The sequence below is a fragment of the Budorcas taxicolor genome, chromosome 18 (assembly GCF_023091745.1).
Source record: "Budorcas taxicolor isolate Tak-1 chromosome 18, Takin1.1, whole genome shotgun sequence".
Taxonomy (NCBI): Eukaryota; Metazoa; Chordata; class Mammalia; order Artiodactyla; family Bovidae; genus Budorcas; species Budorcas taxicolor.
This window is the reverse complement of record NC_068927.1, coordinates 47372998-47389874: the sequence shown is the minus strand read 5'-3', so window position 1 is coordinate 47389874 and position 16877 is coordinate 47372998. Positions and strand designations below refer to the sequence as shown.

At 53.7% G+C, this 16877-nt stretch overlaps 1 protein-coding gene across 1 annotated transcript; it reads left to right on the top strand.

The window, feature by feature from the left end:
* On the top strand, positions 1-12141 carry DMKN (dermokine). The gene is made up of 18 exons (XM_052656522.1): positions 1-402; positions 668-859; positions 971-1024; positions 1297-1341; positions 1715-1885; positions 2558-2593; positions 2731-2793; positions 2986-3024; positions 4997-5047; positions 5177-5224; positions 5495-5542; positions 7679-7735; positions 8081-8128; positions 9878-9925; positions 10254-10295; positions 10621-10692; positions 11962-11985; positions 12094-12141. The coding sequence occupies exons 1-18, from the start codon at positions 1-3 to the stop codon at positions 12139-12141; spliced, it is 1488 nt and encodes a 495-aa protein (XP_052512482.1).
* The last annotated feature ends 4736 nt before the right edge of the window (positions 12142-16877 follow it).

Genomic DNA, 16877 nt, shown 5'->3' with positions numbered 1-16877 from the left:
ATGAAGCGAAAGGGGTCTCTGGCCTGCCTCCTGCTCTTCCTGCTCCTGGGCAGTGGAGAGGCTAGCCCGCTGCGGAGTGGAGAGGCCGACGCTGCAGGAAAAGTTGGGGAAGCCATTGTACATGGGGTGGGAGAGGGGGTGGGAGAGGCCATAGGAGAAGCCGCCATCCAAGGAATCGAGAAGGCCATTGGCCAAGGGACTGGAGAGAAAGCGAGCTTAGGAATCAGGGAGGCCAGGGACCCCCACTTGGGGGATGCTCTTGCCCACAAGCTTAAGGAAGCAAGCCAAGCTCTTAAAAACACTGGGAGTGAGGCCAGCAGACAGGCTGAAAATATCATCGGACACGGAGTGGACCCTGCCCACAGCTCCTGGCAGGGAGTGCCCGGCAGCAACGGAGCTTGGGTGAGTGGCTGGAAGGCCGCTGTGGAAATGGGAGGCTATGGGCAGCTGGGCTGAGGATCCCGGGAAGTAGTTGAAAGGAGGGATGCCTCCTCATCGATGGTGATCCTTCCACGTCAGGCCTCCCTCCTCCACTGCCCTGGGTCTCTCTCCGCCTGCCTCCCCCCGTGTCCTGCTCTGGTTCCCTTCTCTCTGGGTTGCTCTGTCCGCTCTCTCCCACCCCAGAATGAGGTCACACACACTCAGTGCAGCCATGTCGTTCTTGCAGGGAACCAATGGGCAGCCTCCATCTGGACACCATGACATCCCTGGCTCTCAGGGCAGCTCTGGAGGCCCAGGGGACACCCACGAGCACGTGTTCTCTGGAGGCTCAGGTGGCAGCTTTGGAGCTAATGCTCAGGGAGGCTCCTGGGGCCAGGGAGGCCACAGAGGGCCATTCAACCCAGGGGCCAACTCTCAGGTAAAGTAACCGTCAACTCTGATGCTTGCCCCCTCCCTCCCTTCAAGCCCACATACTTGGTGCCTCCCCCATGTCCTTCCTGATCCCAAGTTCATCTCACCCTTCCCACAGGGAACCGCGCCCCAACCTGGTTCAGTGAGAAGCAGCAGCAATGGAAATACAGAAGTAAGAGGAAGAGCCTGGAGAGGCAGAGGTGTCTTGATGCATGTGATAGAAACTGGGAGAGGCACAGCGGAGAGAAAGACAGGCAGGGGAGGGGTGGAAGGAAGATGCAGACTGGTTGGGGAGAGAGATAGGCGTGGGGACGAGGCTCAGAAGAGTGAGCTAGGTTTGGGGGAGAGAGGCACCGGGTCAGGAAGCCAAGCCAAGGATGCAGGAGAGCCTGGCCTGGGGGAACAGCTTCGCCTGGAACCCCACCCGTTCCCTTCCCTCCACAGTGCACCACTCCCCCTGGCTCAGGTGGAAGCTCTGGCAACTCTGGGGTAAGAGCACGGGGCAACCTGAAGCATTTTTGCCCCGGGAGGAGACAGAGAAACTCTACTCCTCTCAAACTGGGTGGGAAATATTTCTGAGGGAGGAGGGAGAGGGAGGAAAGCCTTCTCCCCTGGTGTTCTCATCTTTAGACCTCACTCTGGTCTCTTGGCTCAGACGGTAAAGAATCTGTCTGCAATGAGGGAGACTAGGGTTGGATCCCTGGGTGGGGAAGATCTCCTGGAGAAGGCAATGGCTATTCACTCCCGTCTTCTTGCCTGGAGAGTCCCATGGACAGAGGAGCCTGGCAGGCTACAGTCCTTGGGGTCGCACCGAGTCGGACAGGATGCAAGTGACTGACGCTGGTCTCTTCCCGCTCCTCAGGGAAGCGGCAGCAATGGCGGCGGCGGCAGCAATGGCGGCGGCGGCAGCAATGGCGGCGGCGGCAGCAATGGCGGCGGCGGCAGCAATGGCGGCGGCGGCAGCAATGGCGGCGGCGGCAGCAACGGTGGCAGCAGCAATGGTGGCGGCAGCGGCAGCTCCGGGTCCAGCTGGGTATGTTCTACTCTTTTGCTGAAGGCAGAGATGGGGCCCCTGGTGGTCTCTGCTGAGGACACTCACTCCGGGGTCTTCCTGAAAGCTGCCAGCCCCAGGGTAGCTGGCGTCAATGGAGTTGTCATCCCAGGCCCCCCAGCTCATGTTGCCCACCTTCCAGCCCCACCAGGCGGTGCCACTGACACGTGCCCTCTAATTCCAGAAGGGGTGCCCTGCCTACTGTGTTTACCCTAGCCCCTTGCCATCCACTTGGTGACGGGGGATGCTGTCCCCTGTCTAACCTCTGCTCCTGCAGGCATGTCTACTTGGTGAATCTGACCAGAGCTGGGGTGGTGGATGGAGCCAGAGAGGTGGGCCCAGGGAAACATGACCCTTATTTGGGAAGCTCCCAGGAGGACGGGGACAGGACCACGTGTGGAGACTTAAGGACACTCCCAGAACTTCAGTGCAGATGCTAATAATAGTGTCCCTACATGAGGGATGAGACGCTCAGGAGGGCATCATGACCTGGGAGCCGGATGAGGGTGGAGCTCAGACCAGGGGGCCTGCAGAGAGGAGGCACAGGTGGCTTCCCTGGGGGGTTCTGGGAAAGGTCTCAGGCAAGAACAAGCCAGGTGCTGTGAGCTGCCGTAACTTACTGCTCTCTGTACCACCCGCTTGCCCTGCATCTAGGACACTAGAAATTCTGATCATGGTGGCTCCTCCCACGTAAGGATTCTAGGGGTCCCTTCCCCTCTCTAGGTTCCAGGAGAGGGTGAGGGGATGGGGACAGTCCCTCCTTCGGGAACTCTGGGCCCTTCCAAGTCCTTTGAAGCCCCCACATGGACTCTTTCACTCCCTTGTAGGGATACAACCCCAACTCCTCCTCGGGGAGCAGAGTTGGAAGTGGTGGCAGAAACAAACCCGAGGTGAGTGTGAAGAGGCATGGAAGGTGGGGAACGGTGGGAGAGGACAGCTCCCTCAGTCCCCGCAGGGAACGGGGGCGGATGCTGATGGGGTGATGGACATAGACCAGCCTTGGGGTGCAAAGGCTGCAGTCTGCGGGGCTGGACTAGGTGTCTGGGTAGGGACTGAGAGTCTTCTCTTTGTCTCTCCCACAGTGTGACAACCCACACGTTTCCGGGGGATCTGGGGGTCAGGTGAGAGCCAAACCTGCAGCGACTGCAGTTCATCCCTGCAGTGGTGCCCCTCCTCAATGCAACTCTGCTCACCGCTCTCCTAATGCGAGCCTTCGTCCCAACCCTGTCTGTGGGGAATTTACAGTCCAGGGGGAGGAAACCATGGGCATTTTCCTCAAAAGACTAATAAGCTCCCAAGTAATAATTAACTGTAGGTCCTTACATGCTCTGTCTCACGTTAGACGACAGACTGGGGCTGTGAACAATGGAACGAAAACCAGTCCTTTTAGAAACAGGATTGTTTCAAATGTCCTATACCCGACCAGTGAACAGAATTCGGTGATGATTCGGTGATGAGTTTTGAAACTGATTTTGAAAGCGTACTTTTCCCTCCTAGTTATCCTGGAAATCTGGCTCTCTGTCAGCACCTGCTGAGCTGACAGAGGAGGTGTTGCACTAAGGTCCACAGGCAGCGCCCAGAGATCTTATGAAAACGCAGATTCTGATTCAGTAGGACTGGGGTGCGGCTGAGACTCTGGTTTCCAACTAGCGTCCTGGCAAGGCTGCTAGCCTATGTGAGAGGACGAGGAGCACGCCCAATGGGGAGGAGGGCACTACAGCGAGAAGGCTCTGTGAAGAGCTCCTCACATGTCAGGGACACTAACCTTTTCTGGGTAGGCAGGTTTTAAGAAACCTCCCAGTTTGTAATTCTATTTTTCGTTTTCTTTTTGCACACCAAAGTCTTAAATACGTAATGAGGTGGAAAAACAGACAAAAATAACAGAATAGTCAGTCAGTTCAGTTCAGTCGCTCAGTTGTGTCTGACTCTTTTCGACCCCATGGACTGAAGCATGCCAGGCCTCCCTGTCCATCACCATCTCCCGGAGTCCACTCAAACTCCTGTCCATCGAGTCAGTGATGCCATCCAACCATCACATCCTCTGTCATCAAGGGGATATTTATTTTATTTTATTTACTTTTTGGACTTGGCCCACAGTGTGTGGGACCTCACTTCCCCGTGTATGCGTGCTAAGTTGCTTCAGTCATGTCCAACTCTTTTCAACTCTATGGACCGTAGCCCACCAGGCTCCTCTGCCCATGGGGATTCTCCAGGCAAGAATACTGGAGTGGGTTGCCATGCCGTCCTCCAGGGGATCTTCCCGACCCAGGGGTTGAACCCATGTCCTTTATGTGTCCTGCATTGGCAAGCGGGTTCTTTACCACTAGCACCCCCTGGGAAACCCCTTAGTTCCCTGACCAGGGATCAAACCTGCACCCCCTGCATCGCAAGGAGGAGTCTTAACCACTGGGCTGCAGAGAAAGTCCCAAGGGGATATTTTTTAAAACCAAAGGTAAGAAGGCAGAATTGACAAGTGGAAAGGCAGTGAATTTTGAGTTAAAAGATGGAGGTTTGAATACCAGCAGTATCACCTGTCATCTGTGTGTCTCCAGGCAAGTCAGTTGACCTCGCTGAGCCTGGGCTTCCTCTTGTGTCAAACAGGGACAGTGAAGCTAACTTGTTGACCCCTGTCAGTTACTGCAGAGCTTTCTGCATCGTAATCACACCAAGGTGGTTCAGAGTCCTGGCACTGGAGTCTAACACGGAGACACGAGCTGAGAAAAGCTGCTGGACTGCTCTCTGCTTCAGTTTCCTTCTGTAAAGCAGAGCCATCTCCACATGGGAAAGTGGAGTGCCCCATGCACAGTGGGACTACATGTTGGCTACTAGTGGTGTTTGGGGAGCAAGGAATCAGGGGAAGAAAGACTATGGATTTGATTCAAGGGACTGGGTAGGGTTAGTCTGGAGAGCAAGCAGCGAGTCAGTCCAGGAAGGCTTTCTGGAGGTGGTGGCTCTTAGGTGCTGTGGAAAGAAATGGGGTGGATGGCTTGACAGAGAGTACACAGTACAAAGGCTGAGAAGAGAGAGGTGGTAGGCTGCATGCATGACAGGATGTATGGAGCCTTGAACATCAGTCCCCTTTTCCCCACCCAGGGGCAGGGCTCTGGTGGAGAAGGCGAAGCTGTCAGTGGAATCAACACCTTGGTGAGTGAGAACATCCCTCCTCTTGGGTCGGGACCATGGTGTCAAGCACCCCTGCCTGCCCTCCCCACTCCTGCCTCCAGCCCACAGAGTGGGTTCTTACTCTCCTTCTGTTTCTCATTGGTCACTTAGAACTCTCAGACATCTTCTGAGCCCTTCAACTTCGACACTTTCTGGAAGGTGAGTTCGGCAGAAGTGCTCTGCTCACTCTTCTTTAGAAACCAAACCTGTGTCTCTTGGTCCCACAGGCGGAAGTCTTTGGGCTATTGGGTTGGCCAAAATGTTCGTTCCAGTTTTTCCATACCATCTTTGGGAAAACCTGATCAAACTTCTGGCCAACCCAATATAATGATTGTCAGCAGTGGCCCTTGACCTCTCTTGTCCTGAGGCCCTGAGTCAATCACACTATGATCCAATTTGGCCATTCTTCTTCTCTTTTTTTCCCTGCAGAATTTTAAATCCAAGCTGGGCTTCATTAACTGGGATGCCTTAAACAAGGTAAGGGCTGGAAGGCCGCGTCATTCTGATCTTTTTAAGAGAGGGATGTAGAGAAGAAAGCTAACCTCTGGCTAGGTGAGCCAGGGAACAGTGATGATGGTCATTAAGAAGGCATTTCTGCCAGTCATTTAAAAAGAAAAGATAAAAACGAGGAGGAAGGACAGCAGAGACCTGAAAAGAGAGGGAGAATTTCAAAACAGCTGGGAGTGGGGGATAAGGAGGGAGCAGGTTTTTTCATGTCTCAGCATGCAGACCTGAACAGTCCTGAACCTCAGTTTCCCCGGAGAGTAAGTAGGCCTAATCCCCAGGAACCAGGGAGGGAGCAGAGGCAGAGAGAGGCAGGGCATGGACTGAATCGTCAGGGGGAGCTCAAGTTCACCTGAGGATTGATGCCAAGAAAGGGAAAAGGGAAGGAACACTCCAGGCATCAGTCTGGGCCCTGCACATACGTAATCTTAGGAGATGCTCAGAGCCCAGAACCCCCTTGTCTTTCTTCCCTGCATACCCCTTGCTCTCGCAGGGCAAGCCCTGGCCAGGCTGATCTGACACCAGAATAGCAGATGTATCTCCAGAGCAGAGAGGGTGGACTGGAATGGGGGGCAAGGGACAAATAAATGATTCAAATACCAAAGGCAGAAGCTGCAATCGGTGGTCCACTGATCCTTTTGTTTGATTCATTTTCAAAGAACAATACGGCAACACTGGGCTCCTCTTTCTATGGCCTGTGAGAGCCCAGAGCCAAGAAGCAGCTGCTTCTTGCCACTGGGGCTTGCTCTCCAGCGGTCAGACGCCCCCTGCCCATCCCAGTCCTTCTAACCACCTGATTGGAGAAACTAGAGTTCCTGACCCTTCAAGTAAAAGAATGCAGACTAGGATTTTTGCCCTCCAAAACTCATGGGGGAGGGAGATGGTCAGTGGGGAGACAGAGAGGCAGTCCCCCCTTCAGGAACATCACTCTCTGGGAATAAGATGGGGGCTGAAAGATGGGAGCTGCAGAAGCTCCCAGGTGCAGCAGAGTCTTGGCTTGGAGGGACAAAATGAACCAAACAGACTTTTCTATTTCATAGCGAATGGTCTCTGGTAAGGGCAAGACTCCTTGCCGTGGACCATGCTCAGGCCTGTGAGCATGGGCACTTAAGAATTTAATGGGAGAACCAGGACATGCACAGATACTTCCTAGGGGGTCAAACGTTTTTGCACATCTAGGGGGCCAGTAAAGGGAGTGCTCATCGCCGGGCAGGATTCACTGGGGGCGGCTCCCCCAGGAGCAGATCTCCCAGGAAAGGGACAGGACACAAGAGATGGGCAGAGAAGAGGAGGGAGAGATCCACCTTCTTCATGGTAGGGGGAGGGGCAATGAGGGAGCCAGGACTGGCCAGATGAGGCGTGAGGACAGGGCCCACACGTTCCTGGCAGGTATGGGGGTTTCCAAGCCCAAGAGCTGGACTTCACTGGATGACAGCCGTGGGCGCAAAGGTCCTGGTAGATTTCTGATGCCGAGGTCCCATCTACCCCTGCCTTGGTCCACTGCTCACCAGATCCCTAGTCCTTGAGCTCTCCCTTGGAACTTTTTTCTTTGCCCAGGACCAGAGGAGCTTTCGCACCCCGTGACTTCCAGACACGGAGCTACCAGATGGAGGGGAGCCCCGCCCCCCGACCCATTCTTTAAACACCACTATCTCCCTACTAACCTTAATGCTTGCTCCAAAATAAATCTCAGCTATCCCACATTCCTGGTCTCTGCTCCTTTCTTAACGTCTCCACTGTTGTTCTGGGGGATGGGGAGGGGATGGGGTGGTTGGAAGGGGGGACTTCAGCTCCACATCTCTGGGAGGTGGGCAGGTAGTAAGGTGGGAAGGTCCAGGGGGCAGGACCTGAGGTTGTGTTCTCTCTGAGGCTGGGGGCGGGGGGTGGAACTGGGCTAGAGAACAAAGCTGTCATGTGCTGTGGGGGTGACAGAGGGGTGGCTAGTGGCTCCAGAGACCTAGCCTCCCTCTCCCTGTCCCCCAAAACAGTATTAAGACCTCAGTCACAGTGAATTCTGAAGGCTGAGGGAGGCAGGAGCAGGGGTTCAGGTGAGGGTGGGCTGAGGACAGGCGCCTTGCTCACCGGCTCGCTCCCCACTTTCATCCACAGGGCCAAGCCCCACCCCCCAGCACTCGTGCCCTCCTCTACTTCAGGCGGCTCTGGCAGGTAGGAGAACTCTCACTCTTTGAAGAACTGGGAATCCTGGTGATCCTGTCCCTCTTCTCTCCCTCCTTTAAGGCAGCTACCCCTCCGCTCCAGTCTACCTGTCGCAAAATTCTCCCTCTTCCCACTTCTGAGATGCATCATCTCCCCCAAGTCTTATCACCAGTACCATCAGCAATGTTAACACCCTCAGTCTCCTGGAGGATTATCCTCATCTAACCCCAAACTACACCCAGACGCCAAAACCCGTTCTTGCACATCATCTTGAAACTTTCACAACAGGCTGCCACACTCCACCCTCTGAATCCTCTTTCCCTGTGGCCCATTCATCTTTCCTTCTTCCTCTAGGATTTCAAACACAACACTCCTTTCTTGAACTGGAAAGTCATTACTGAGGTAAGGGCCGTAGAACCCCTGGTTTGGCGGTCGGGACGCTCAGCTCTGGGGACACAGGGTTCGGGGGCCCTGGGCAGCGGCGTGGAGATTCGGTTCTGCTTCCTCCCTGCTGAGGGAAGGCACCTCCCTTGGTCCCCACTTTCCTCCCTGTGTGCGTGCCCAGCGGAGGTGGGGTGGGAGAGAGAAGCTGTGAGTCACGGAGAAGGGAGCCGGGTGGGAGGTCCTCCCGGGGATAAAAGCTGAAGTCGAGAGTCAAGGGCTCCACAGGCGAGAGATCATGAAGCTGGCCACTGTCTCATCTCTGCTGTTGCTCCTGCTGGGGGTGGCCTGGCTCAGGGGGAGCCTCAGCTGGGTGGGTACTGCAGGGGGAGCAGGGGGTGGGGGTCACGGGGTGGGGGAGATGGAGGGGCCTGGGGCTGGGCTCAACTCTCAGGGCCGGAACGGGGTCACTCAGGAGGAAAGCTGAAGGGCAGTGGGAGGGTAGTATCTATGGGGGGAGGAGGAGGAGGGAGGGTCAAGGTCGTGTGCAGGCAGGTGCGGGGGTGGGGGGGGGGTCTGGTTATTTGAGTTCTGGGAAGGACGGGCAGGACCTTAGCGTCCTGTTGAAGGCCACACTTGGGTTTTGTGGGGCTAGTGGCCTTCGGGAATCAGGACTCTTGGGCACCGAGGCCAGGGCCACCGGCTCCCTTGTCCACATGGGCACGTGAGGCTGGACAGATGGGGACACGTTGTCTTGATTTTTTCTAGAAGAAGCTAGGGCTTTCAGCTGTTCACAACTAATTGAATTTACACATGCAGACCGAGCCAAAAATGCCTGTGGAGGCCTGCGGTCCTCCAGTTTGTGTCCATGTTTTTGGGGCTAGCAGTGGGGTTAGAAGTCAGTGACAGAAAGAACGAAAAAGAAATTAATGGCAGGTATGGATAAGGTGGAGTGTTAAGCCAGATTTGGGGAGAAGACCCTGAGCCTGAGAAAGAGACAGGCACGATTTCCCCTTGCCTTGATCAGAGGAGGGGAGGTGGCCTGCGCATCTGCAGTGTTTCTTCTTTTAAAAAAATATTCACTCCTTTCCTTGGCTGTGCTGGGTCTTCATTGCAGCACGCAGCACCTTTGATCATTGTTCTGGCATGGGGACCCTTAGTTGAGCCATGTGGGATCTTAGTTCCCTGATCAGGGATCGAAGCCAGGCCCCCTGCGTTGGGAGTGCAGAGTCTTAGCCACTGGACCACCAGGGAAGTCCCTGCAGTGCTTCTTAAGGGTCTGTCTGCTTTCCTGTATTTCTCCTTTCCCTCTCTCTCCTTTGACTTGGCCTCCCTGGGAACCAGCCGGGCCTTCCAAAGACCCTGTAAAGAAAAGCATTTGGGAAGAGAGATCACCAGGCCTGTGAGGGGAGCAGGGTGTGCTGCAGGCTGAAGATGGGTGGGGCTGACGTGGGGGCTCCACCCTGGGAGCTTGTTATTCTGGCTCAGGCCAGCGCTGCAGGTGCCTGGGTGATGGTGGGGCTGCCAAACCTGTTCTCTCCTCCTCGCTGCTCACTGAGTGTGGCAACCTGTCCTCTATCTATCCGGGCCATCAGTTTCCTCCCAGCCCACCGCCTTCACCATAGGCAGCACCTATCACGGACCCCAAGAAGGGTGGGTGGGTCGGGTGGGATGCTGGCCTCCAGAAGAAGGGCAGAGCCTGGGTGGTGAAAGTCTGAAGGCCTGAAGGACTGCGAGGCTGCCCTCGTTCTGACTCCCCCTTCCTTCCAGGGTGAAGATGTGCCATCGCTTCAGAAGAGGGCAGGTGGGGCTGGCCAGGTGAGTCCCTCCCTCAGAATGCCCTAAAGGCCCGTGGTCCCTTTCCACCTAGCTCTTGTGCATGCTAAGTCACTTTTTGCGACCCTATGGACTGCAGCCCACCAGGCTCCTCCATCCATGGGATTCTCCAGACAGGAACACTGGAGTAGATTGATATGCCCTCCTCCAGGGGATCTTCCTGACCCAGAGATCGAACCCACCTCTCTTATGTCTCCTCCATTGGCAGGCAGGTTCTTTACCACTAGCGCCACCTGGGAAGTCCACCTGGCTCTTGGTCTGGCCAGTCTGAAATTCTCCCTCCTCACGCTGGGTTCTATCATTTTCTCAGCCTGGCACAGGATGGCAAGACACAGTAGGTGGGACTGCTAAGGTGAGCTAATTGCCACCTGACCACTTGATTCAGACTTCCCTTCTTTTCTTGGTCTCCTCTGCGCACCTCCTCAGTGACACCTGAGATGCTGGGAGAGGCAGAGAAGGACGAGGGAGGCCAGGCCATCTGGGCTGGGAGATGAAGTGAGGTGAAGGCGTGGGGTGTGGCTAAGGAGATTCTATAGAAGCAAACACATGACGTGAGGAGGGGAGGAGGCCGGGCCTTTGAGAAGAGTCCAGCCAGAGCAGGGGGGTGGGAGTAAAATGCCTTCATCCCTTCTCTCCTGTCCCCCTACCCACCCCCAACTCCCTGCTTCCTTCCACAGAACTACAATTACAACCAGCAGGGATCTCCTACAGCCCTTGGCGGGCAGTACCCAGTCAAGACCCCCGCTAAGGTAAGACTTGCAACTGCCCACCCACTCAGAAGAGTTTACAGGGGAACTGTGACTGTGTCGCATGCCATGGAGAAAACTGGGATCCTCTCAATGAGGAACATCAGCTCAGCTCAGTTCAGTCGCTCAGTCGTGGCCGACTCTCTGCGACCCCATGAATCGCAGCACGCCAGGCCTCCCTGTCCATCACCAACTCCCGGAGTTCACTCAGACTCACGTCCAGCGAGTCAGTGATGCCATCCAGCCATCTCATCCTCTGTCATCCCCTTCTCCTCCTGCCCCCAATCCCTCCCAGCATCAGAGTCTTTTCCAATGAGTCAACTCTTCGCATGAGGTGGCCAAAGTACTGGAGTTTCAGCTTCAGCATCATTCCTTCCAAAGAAATCCCAGGGCTGATCTCCTTCAGAATGGACTGGTTGGGTCTCCTTGCAGTCCAAGGGACTCTCAAGAGTCTTCTCCAACACCACAGTTCAAACTTATCAATTCTTTGGCGCTCAGCCTTCTTCACAGTGCAACTCTCACATCCATACATGATCACTGGAAAAACCATAACCTCTGCTTTTGAATATGCTATCTAGGTTCGTCATAAATTTTTCTTCCAAGGGGTAAGTGAAGCCTCCTCAAAAATCGCAGGACCCATGGCAAATATGCTCTCCATCTCTAACTGCTGACCTTTCTGGGGGAGAGAAGGCTGGCCCAGAAACTCTTGGGAAAATGAAGGCTTTTTTTCATAAAGGAAGTAACAGGAAAGAAAAGTGAGGATTTTGCTTTATTCAGGCTCAAAGAAACAATTTTATAAATTTAGTAAAGGAATATGCTAAATACTAATTCTGCTGGTTAACAAACAAACGAACTGCCAGTATTTCCCTCCATCTCTCAGAATAATAAAGCCCCTGCCCTCGGGGAGAGGACTTCTCCTGAGAGATCAGAGACTGCCTGCTGACTGAAAGGAGGTGAAGCTGCAGTTGATACTCCAGTGGGTATCCACTTCGCTCATCCCCCGGGCAGGCAGAGGGAGACCTAACTTTCCTCTTCTCACTCCCCTTGGTCAGTGCATGCTCAGGGACCACGTTCAGTATCATCTTGTGTAAAATGCACGCAGAATGAGAAATTGGCTGTGGCCGAAGGGCTGCCGTCAGACCAAAGGATCTCTGGGATGATTCTGGTCTGAACGTGCTGGGGCCATGGGCCCCTCCTGAGCCCTGAGGACATGGCTGATACAGAGCAGTCATGGAGGCCCTCACCTCACCTCCTCTGATCTTCTCTTTACAGGGGGGAGTCACGGTTTCTTCCTCGGTAAGTTCTGGGCCAGAGGAAATTTGGCTCTCGACAGAAGGGGTTTGAGGCCAGAGGGTGCATGTGGGATGACGCGCTGTCCATTCAGACCTTCTCCTTGCCCCACAGGCTTCCCGGACGCACCCTAGCCTGCTGCAGTGGGTGAAGTTTTGGTAGGTGAGTATCAGGAGCTGAGGCACAGTCACCTGGGGTAAGGGCTGGGTGCTGGGCATTCCCTTTGTTCTAGAAGAACATGCTAAAGATATTAAGGAGGAGGAGACACCCAAGTGTGGCGTGTGGAGAAAGACTCATAAGAAGATGACCGGGAACTGCCCTGGTGGTCCAGTGGTTAAGACCCTGAGCTTCCAATGCGGGGGGTGTGGGTTCGATTTTTGGTTGGGGAACTAAGATTCCCGCATGGCTTGGCCAAAAAATGTTTTTAAAAATTAAAAAGAAGACTATACTTCAGTTAAAATAAATACTTAGAAGAGTTTTTTAAAAATGACCTAGAACAGTGGGGATGCACCCTCTGAGTGCTGCGTGGGGCCAGGCAGGGACAGGAACGCACACTAGATTAAGGAGCGGGACCAGGATAGGAATTGTGTGTGGAGCAGGGAGGGGGCTGTGGGAGGGGAAATACTTGTATTAGGGAGGAGAGAGAGAGGAGACCGCGGGCGGCATGGGCAGGACACGAGGGCACTGTGGGCGCAGCAGCTGGGGAAGAGGAGAGAACGCCTGGTTTCAACACATCTGGGAGTGGCTGGCGTTCTACCGTTTTCTCTTTTCTCTTCTAGACAAGCACTTCCGACCGCGACTGAGGGCCTGAGAAACATGGGTCGTCAAGGGACCGGACTGTGCCCGGGCCCCAGCTCTCGGTCTGCGTGCCGACACCTGCCTTTTCTAGCTTGGGGTCCTGCCTGCCTGTCCCTTGTCTCCCCCATGCACGGTGGTGGTGTCTCTGTGGCCACCAGTCTCAGTGGGTACCCCAGCCGTTTCTTCACCAGCTCCATTTTGTGACCTGAAGTCACCGTGACAAAAATTCAGGAGGAGCGTCCAGCTTTAGTTTCTCTGTGGAAATAAAACGTGAATCTTGTATCCCTAAGGCTTTGGCAGATTTTATTCTTTAATACGACACTGATGGTCTGGGTCAGGGAGGAGGGAAGACGGGTTTGGGGCGGGTAACTCACCTTCCTCCTGAGTGTGCTCACTCAGTCGTGTCCGCCTCTTTGCGATCCTATGGACTGTAGCCAGCCAGGCTCCTGTGTCCATGGGATTCTCCAGGCAAGAATACTGGAGTGGGTTGCCATGCCCTCCTCCAGGGGATCTTCCCCACCCAGGGATCGAACCCACATCTCTTGCATTGCAGGCGGATTCTTTACCATTGAGTCACTGGGCTGCCGTCTGTGGGGTCGCACAGAGTCGGACACGACTGAAGCGACTTAGCAGCAGCAGCAGCAGCACTGGGGAGGCTCCTTCCTTTTGAGAGGGGTGTACAAAATGACTGGCATGAGGGGAAAGGAGAGATTCAGTTCCCAGGGCTTAGATCAGGGCCTGGCACAGGGTGGGCCCCAAATAGCTGATGAAGAAATGAAAGAAGCCGGGCCCAAGGCGAACTTAAGGGAAATGACTTGCAGTGCATTCGTTTCTCAGGTTTGTCCTTAAGCCGAGCTTCCTGCTTTATATTCATCTCTGAATTTCAAGCGCTTCCTTGGTGGCTCAGACGGTAAAGAGTGCAGTGCAGGAGACCCGGGTTTGATCCCTGGGTCAAGAAGATCCCCTGGCAAAGGGAATGGAAACCCACTCCGGTATTCTTGCTTGGAGAATTTCATGGACAGAGGAGCGTGGAGGGCTCCAGTCCACGGGGGTCGCAAAGAGTCGGACACGACTGAGCCGCGAACACTCACACTTTCCGGAGCTCATCCGGTTAGGGAGGGCCTTGCAGTACCTCCTCGAAGCCACAGGGGGGAGAGCGCGTCCGTCCCGGGGCTGCCGCTCTGTCCTTCAGCTGACTTGACAGCTGGCTTCCTTCAGGGAGCCTGAGTGAGCCACAGAAACTGCTGGACCTCACGTTGCGTCCTGCCAATCCCTGAGAGATTGAGGGAGAAGCTGGGGATTGAGGGATCGAGGTGGTCAACATAGTTCTGGACTTGGGGGGTTCATGGTCCAAAGGGCTGAAAGCCACCCTCTAAAGTTTAAAGCACCGGGTGAAGCAGGTTGAGGCCCTCTGGTATAAAGGATTCTCATAAAACAGCAGGCCAGCCCTTTCTCCTGCCGGGACCTCTGAAGCAGGCTCTTGACGTAGCCTCTGGCTTTTGAGTTTCTCCTAACATCCGTTCTCCCACAGCAGCCAGGGAGGCTCCCCTGCTCAGAATCCCCCACAAACCCCACTGTTGTTTTCAGTGGTTAAATCATTTCTGACTCTTTTGCGACCCCATGGACTGTAGCCCGCCAAGCTCCTCTGTCCATGGGATTCTCCAGGCCAGAACACTGGAGTCGGCTGCCATTTCCTTCTCTAGGGGATCTTCCAGACTCAGGGATGGAACCCGTGTTTCCTGCATTGGCAGGTGGGTTCTTTACTGCTGAGCCACGAGGAAAGCCCACAAATTCAATTAACCATTGAATAAAATTTCAACCCCTGAGCACGGCTCAGCTTGTTCTGGGTCTGGTCTCTCTGTCCAATGTCAACCCAGATGTGCTTGGACAGTCTCCCAAAGAACACTTCTGTTACCTGTCCCTGAAACCCTGGATCATTGAAAGGCTAAAACCTTAATGACTTTTGGTCTAAATGCAAATCCCCAAGCCAGCTTAACCAAGGACACCTCCCCAACCACTCTGACATCACCTGGTCTTATTTTCTTCACAGAGCTTGTCATCCTCTGAAATGATCTTGTTTCTTAATTTTTTTTGTTAGGTTATAATCTGTCTCCTTTAATGGAACAGAAGCTTCATAGGACAGGTTTCTGTCCATCTCGAATCTTCAGCACTAAGAGCCAAAAATGCTGCTTAATAAACATTTGGGAATTAGAGAATGGAAGAGGGGTCAGCATTAAGTGGGTTCAACAAAGTCTTAGCCTCTGTCAGCCACTTGTGAATGTAGTTAATAAGGTATAAGAAGTATTGAGATAAAGTAGGTAAATGAGATGGTGTATCTCCAAGTTGGTCAGCTTTTATACCGTATACTGGGAATATTCATCCATGAGAACTGCATGAAAATTTCCCAATTCAGTCATCATTTGATATTTTTGAAAAAAACAAAAGTAATTCTGCTATCTGTCTAGCACAGGTCACTGTCAAGCAGTAACAAAATCTTTTCATGGAATGTATTAGTCATTATCCTCGGGCTTTTATAACCTTGGTTTGAATCTATCATAATGAAATAAAACTTTATTTCTTGGAAAAGAAAAAAAGAATTAATGGGCTGCATCTAGGAAGTCTTCCTGGGAGAAGTGTAAGCAAAGTGTACACAGAGCAGAGGGTGGGCGGCAAGGGAAGAAGCCAGACCTGCTGGGCAACGTGACTGCATTCTTGGGTGTGACCACAACACCGACACAGGGAGGAAAGGATGGGACAGGGATGCCCTGGGCTCTGCCTCTCCATGCCCCACACCTCATACCCTGGCCCCCTTTCTCTCCAAGGATTCTAGGCTTTTCACTTCGATGTTCACCAAGACCCTGAGACCCTAGCATGCAGCCCTTCCCTGAGCCCAGGGAGGCTGGCTCCCAGCCCCTAGGTGTGTCTGTAATGTAGCAATCAGGGTTGGGCCTCGCCTCTCACCCACACTCAAGTTCTGGCAGATTTGGGGCGGAGTGGGCCAAGGCCTGTGGGAAAACAGGGGCTTACTGCTATTCTCGGAGTGAGAACTAGGAGATCAACCAGACTTGGGGTTGGGGTGACACAGAGGCAGCCTCGGTGACTCTGCCTGACTCCACTTACCCTATGGGAGGCAGTCAGAGCAAGGCTGAACCTGGGAAGATTCTCCTGCTGAGGGTCCCATTAACTGAACTGCGGGGACTCTCTTTGCCAATGAGGATCCTCCTATGCCTCTCTTCCCAACCTGCCCAACCACTGGACACTGGACACTTGGGAAACACAAACTCACTGAGGCAGTTTAAATGGGAGAAGGGGAGACAGCTGGGAGAGAGGGACGCTAGACTCTAGATTAGCATTTAGACCATAAATCTTGCAAAGCCAAAATTACCCTTGAAAATCAGTTCAGTTCAGTCGCTCAGTGGTGTCCAACTCTTTGCGACCCCATGAATCGCAGCACGCCAGGCCTCCTTGTCCATTACCAACTCCCGGAGTTCACTCAGACTCACGTCCATCGAGTCAGTGTTGCCATCCAGCCATCTCATCCTCTGTTGTCCTCTTCTCCTCCTGCCCCCAATCCCTCCCAGCATCAGAGTCTTTTCCAATGAGTCAACTCTTCGCATGAGGTGGACAAAGTACTGAAATTTCAGCTTTAGCATCATTCCTTCCAAGGAAATCCCAGGGCTGATGTCCTTCAGAATGGACTGGTTGGATCTCCTTGTAGTCCAAGGGACTCTCAAGAGTCTTCTCCAACACCACAGTTCAAAAGCATCAATTCTTCGGCACTCAGCCTTCTTCACAGTTCAACTCTCACATCCATACATGACCATAGGAAAAACCACAGCCTCGACTAGACGGACCTTAGTCGGCAAAGTAATATCTCTGCTTTTGAATATGCTATCTAGGTTGGTCATAACTTTTCTTCCCAGGAGTAAGCGTCTTTTAATTTCATGGCTGCAGTCACCATCTGCAGTGATTTTGGAGCCCAAAAAAATAAAGTCTGACACTGTTTCCACTGTTTCCCCATCTATTTCCCATGAAGTGATGGGACCGGATGCCATGATCTTTGTCTTCTGAATGTTGAGCTTTAAGCCAACGTTTTCACT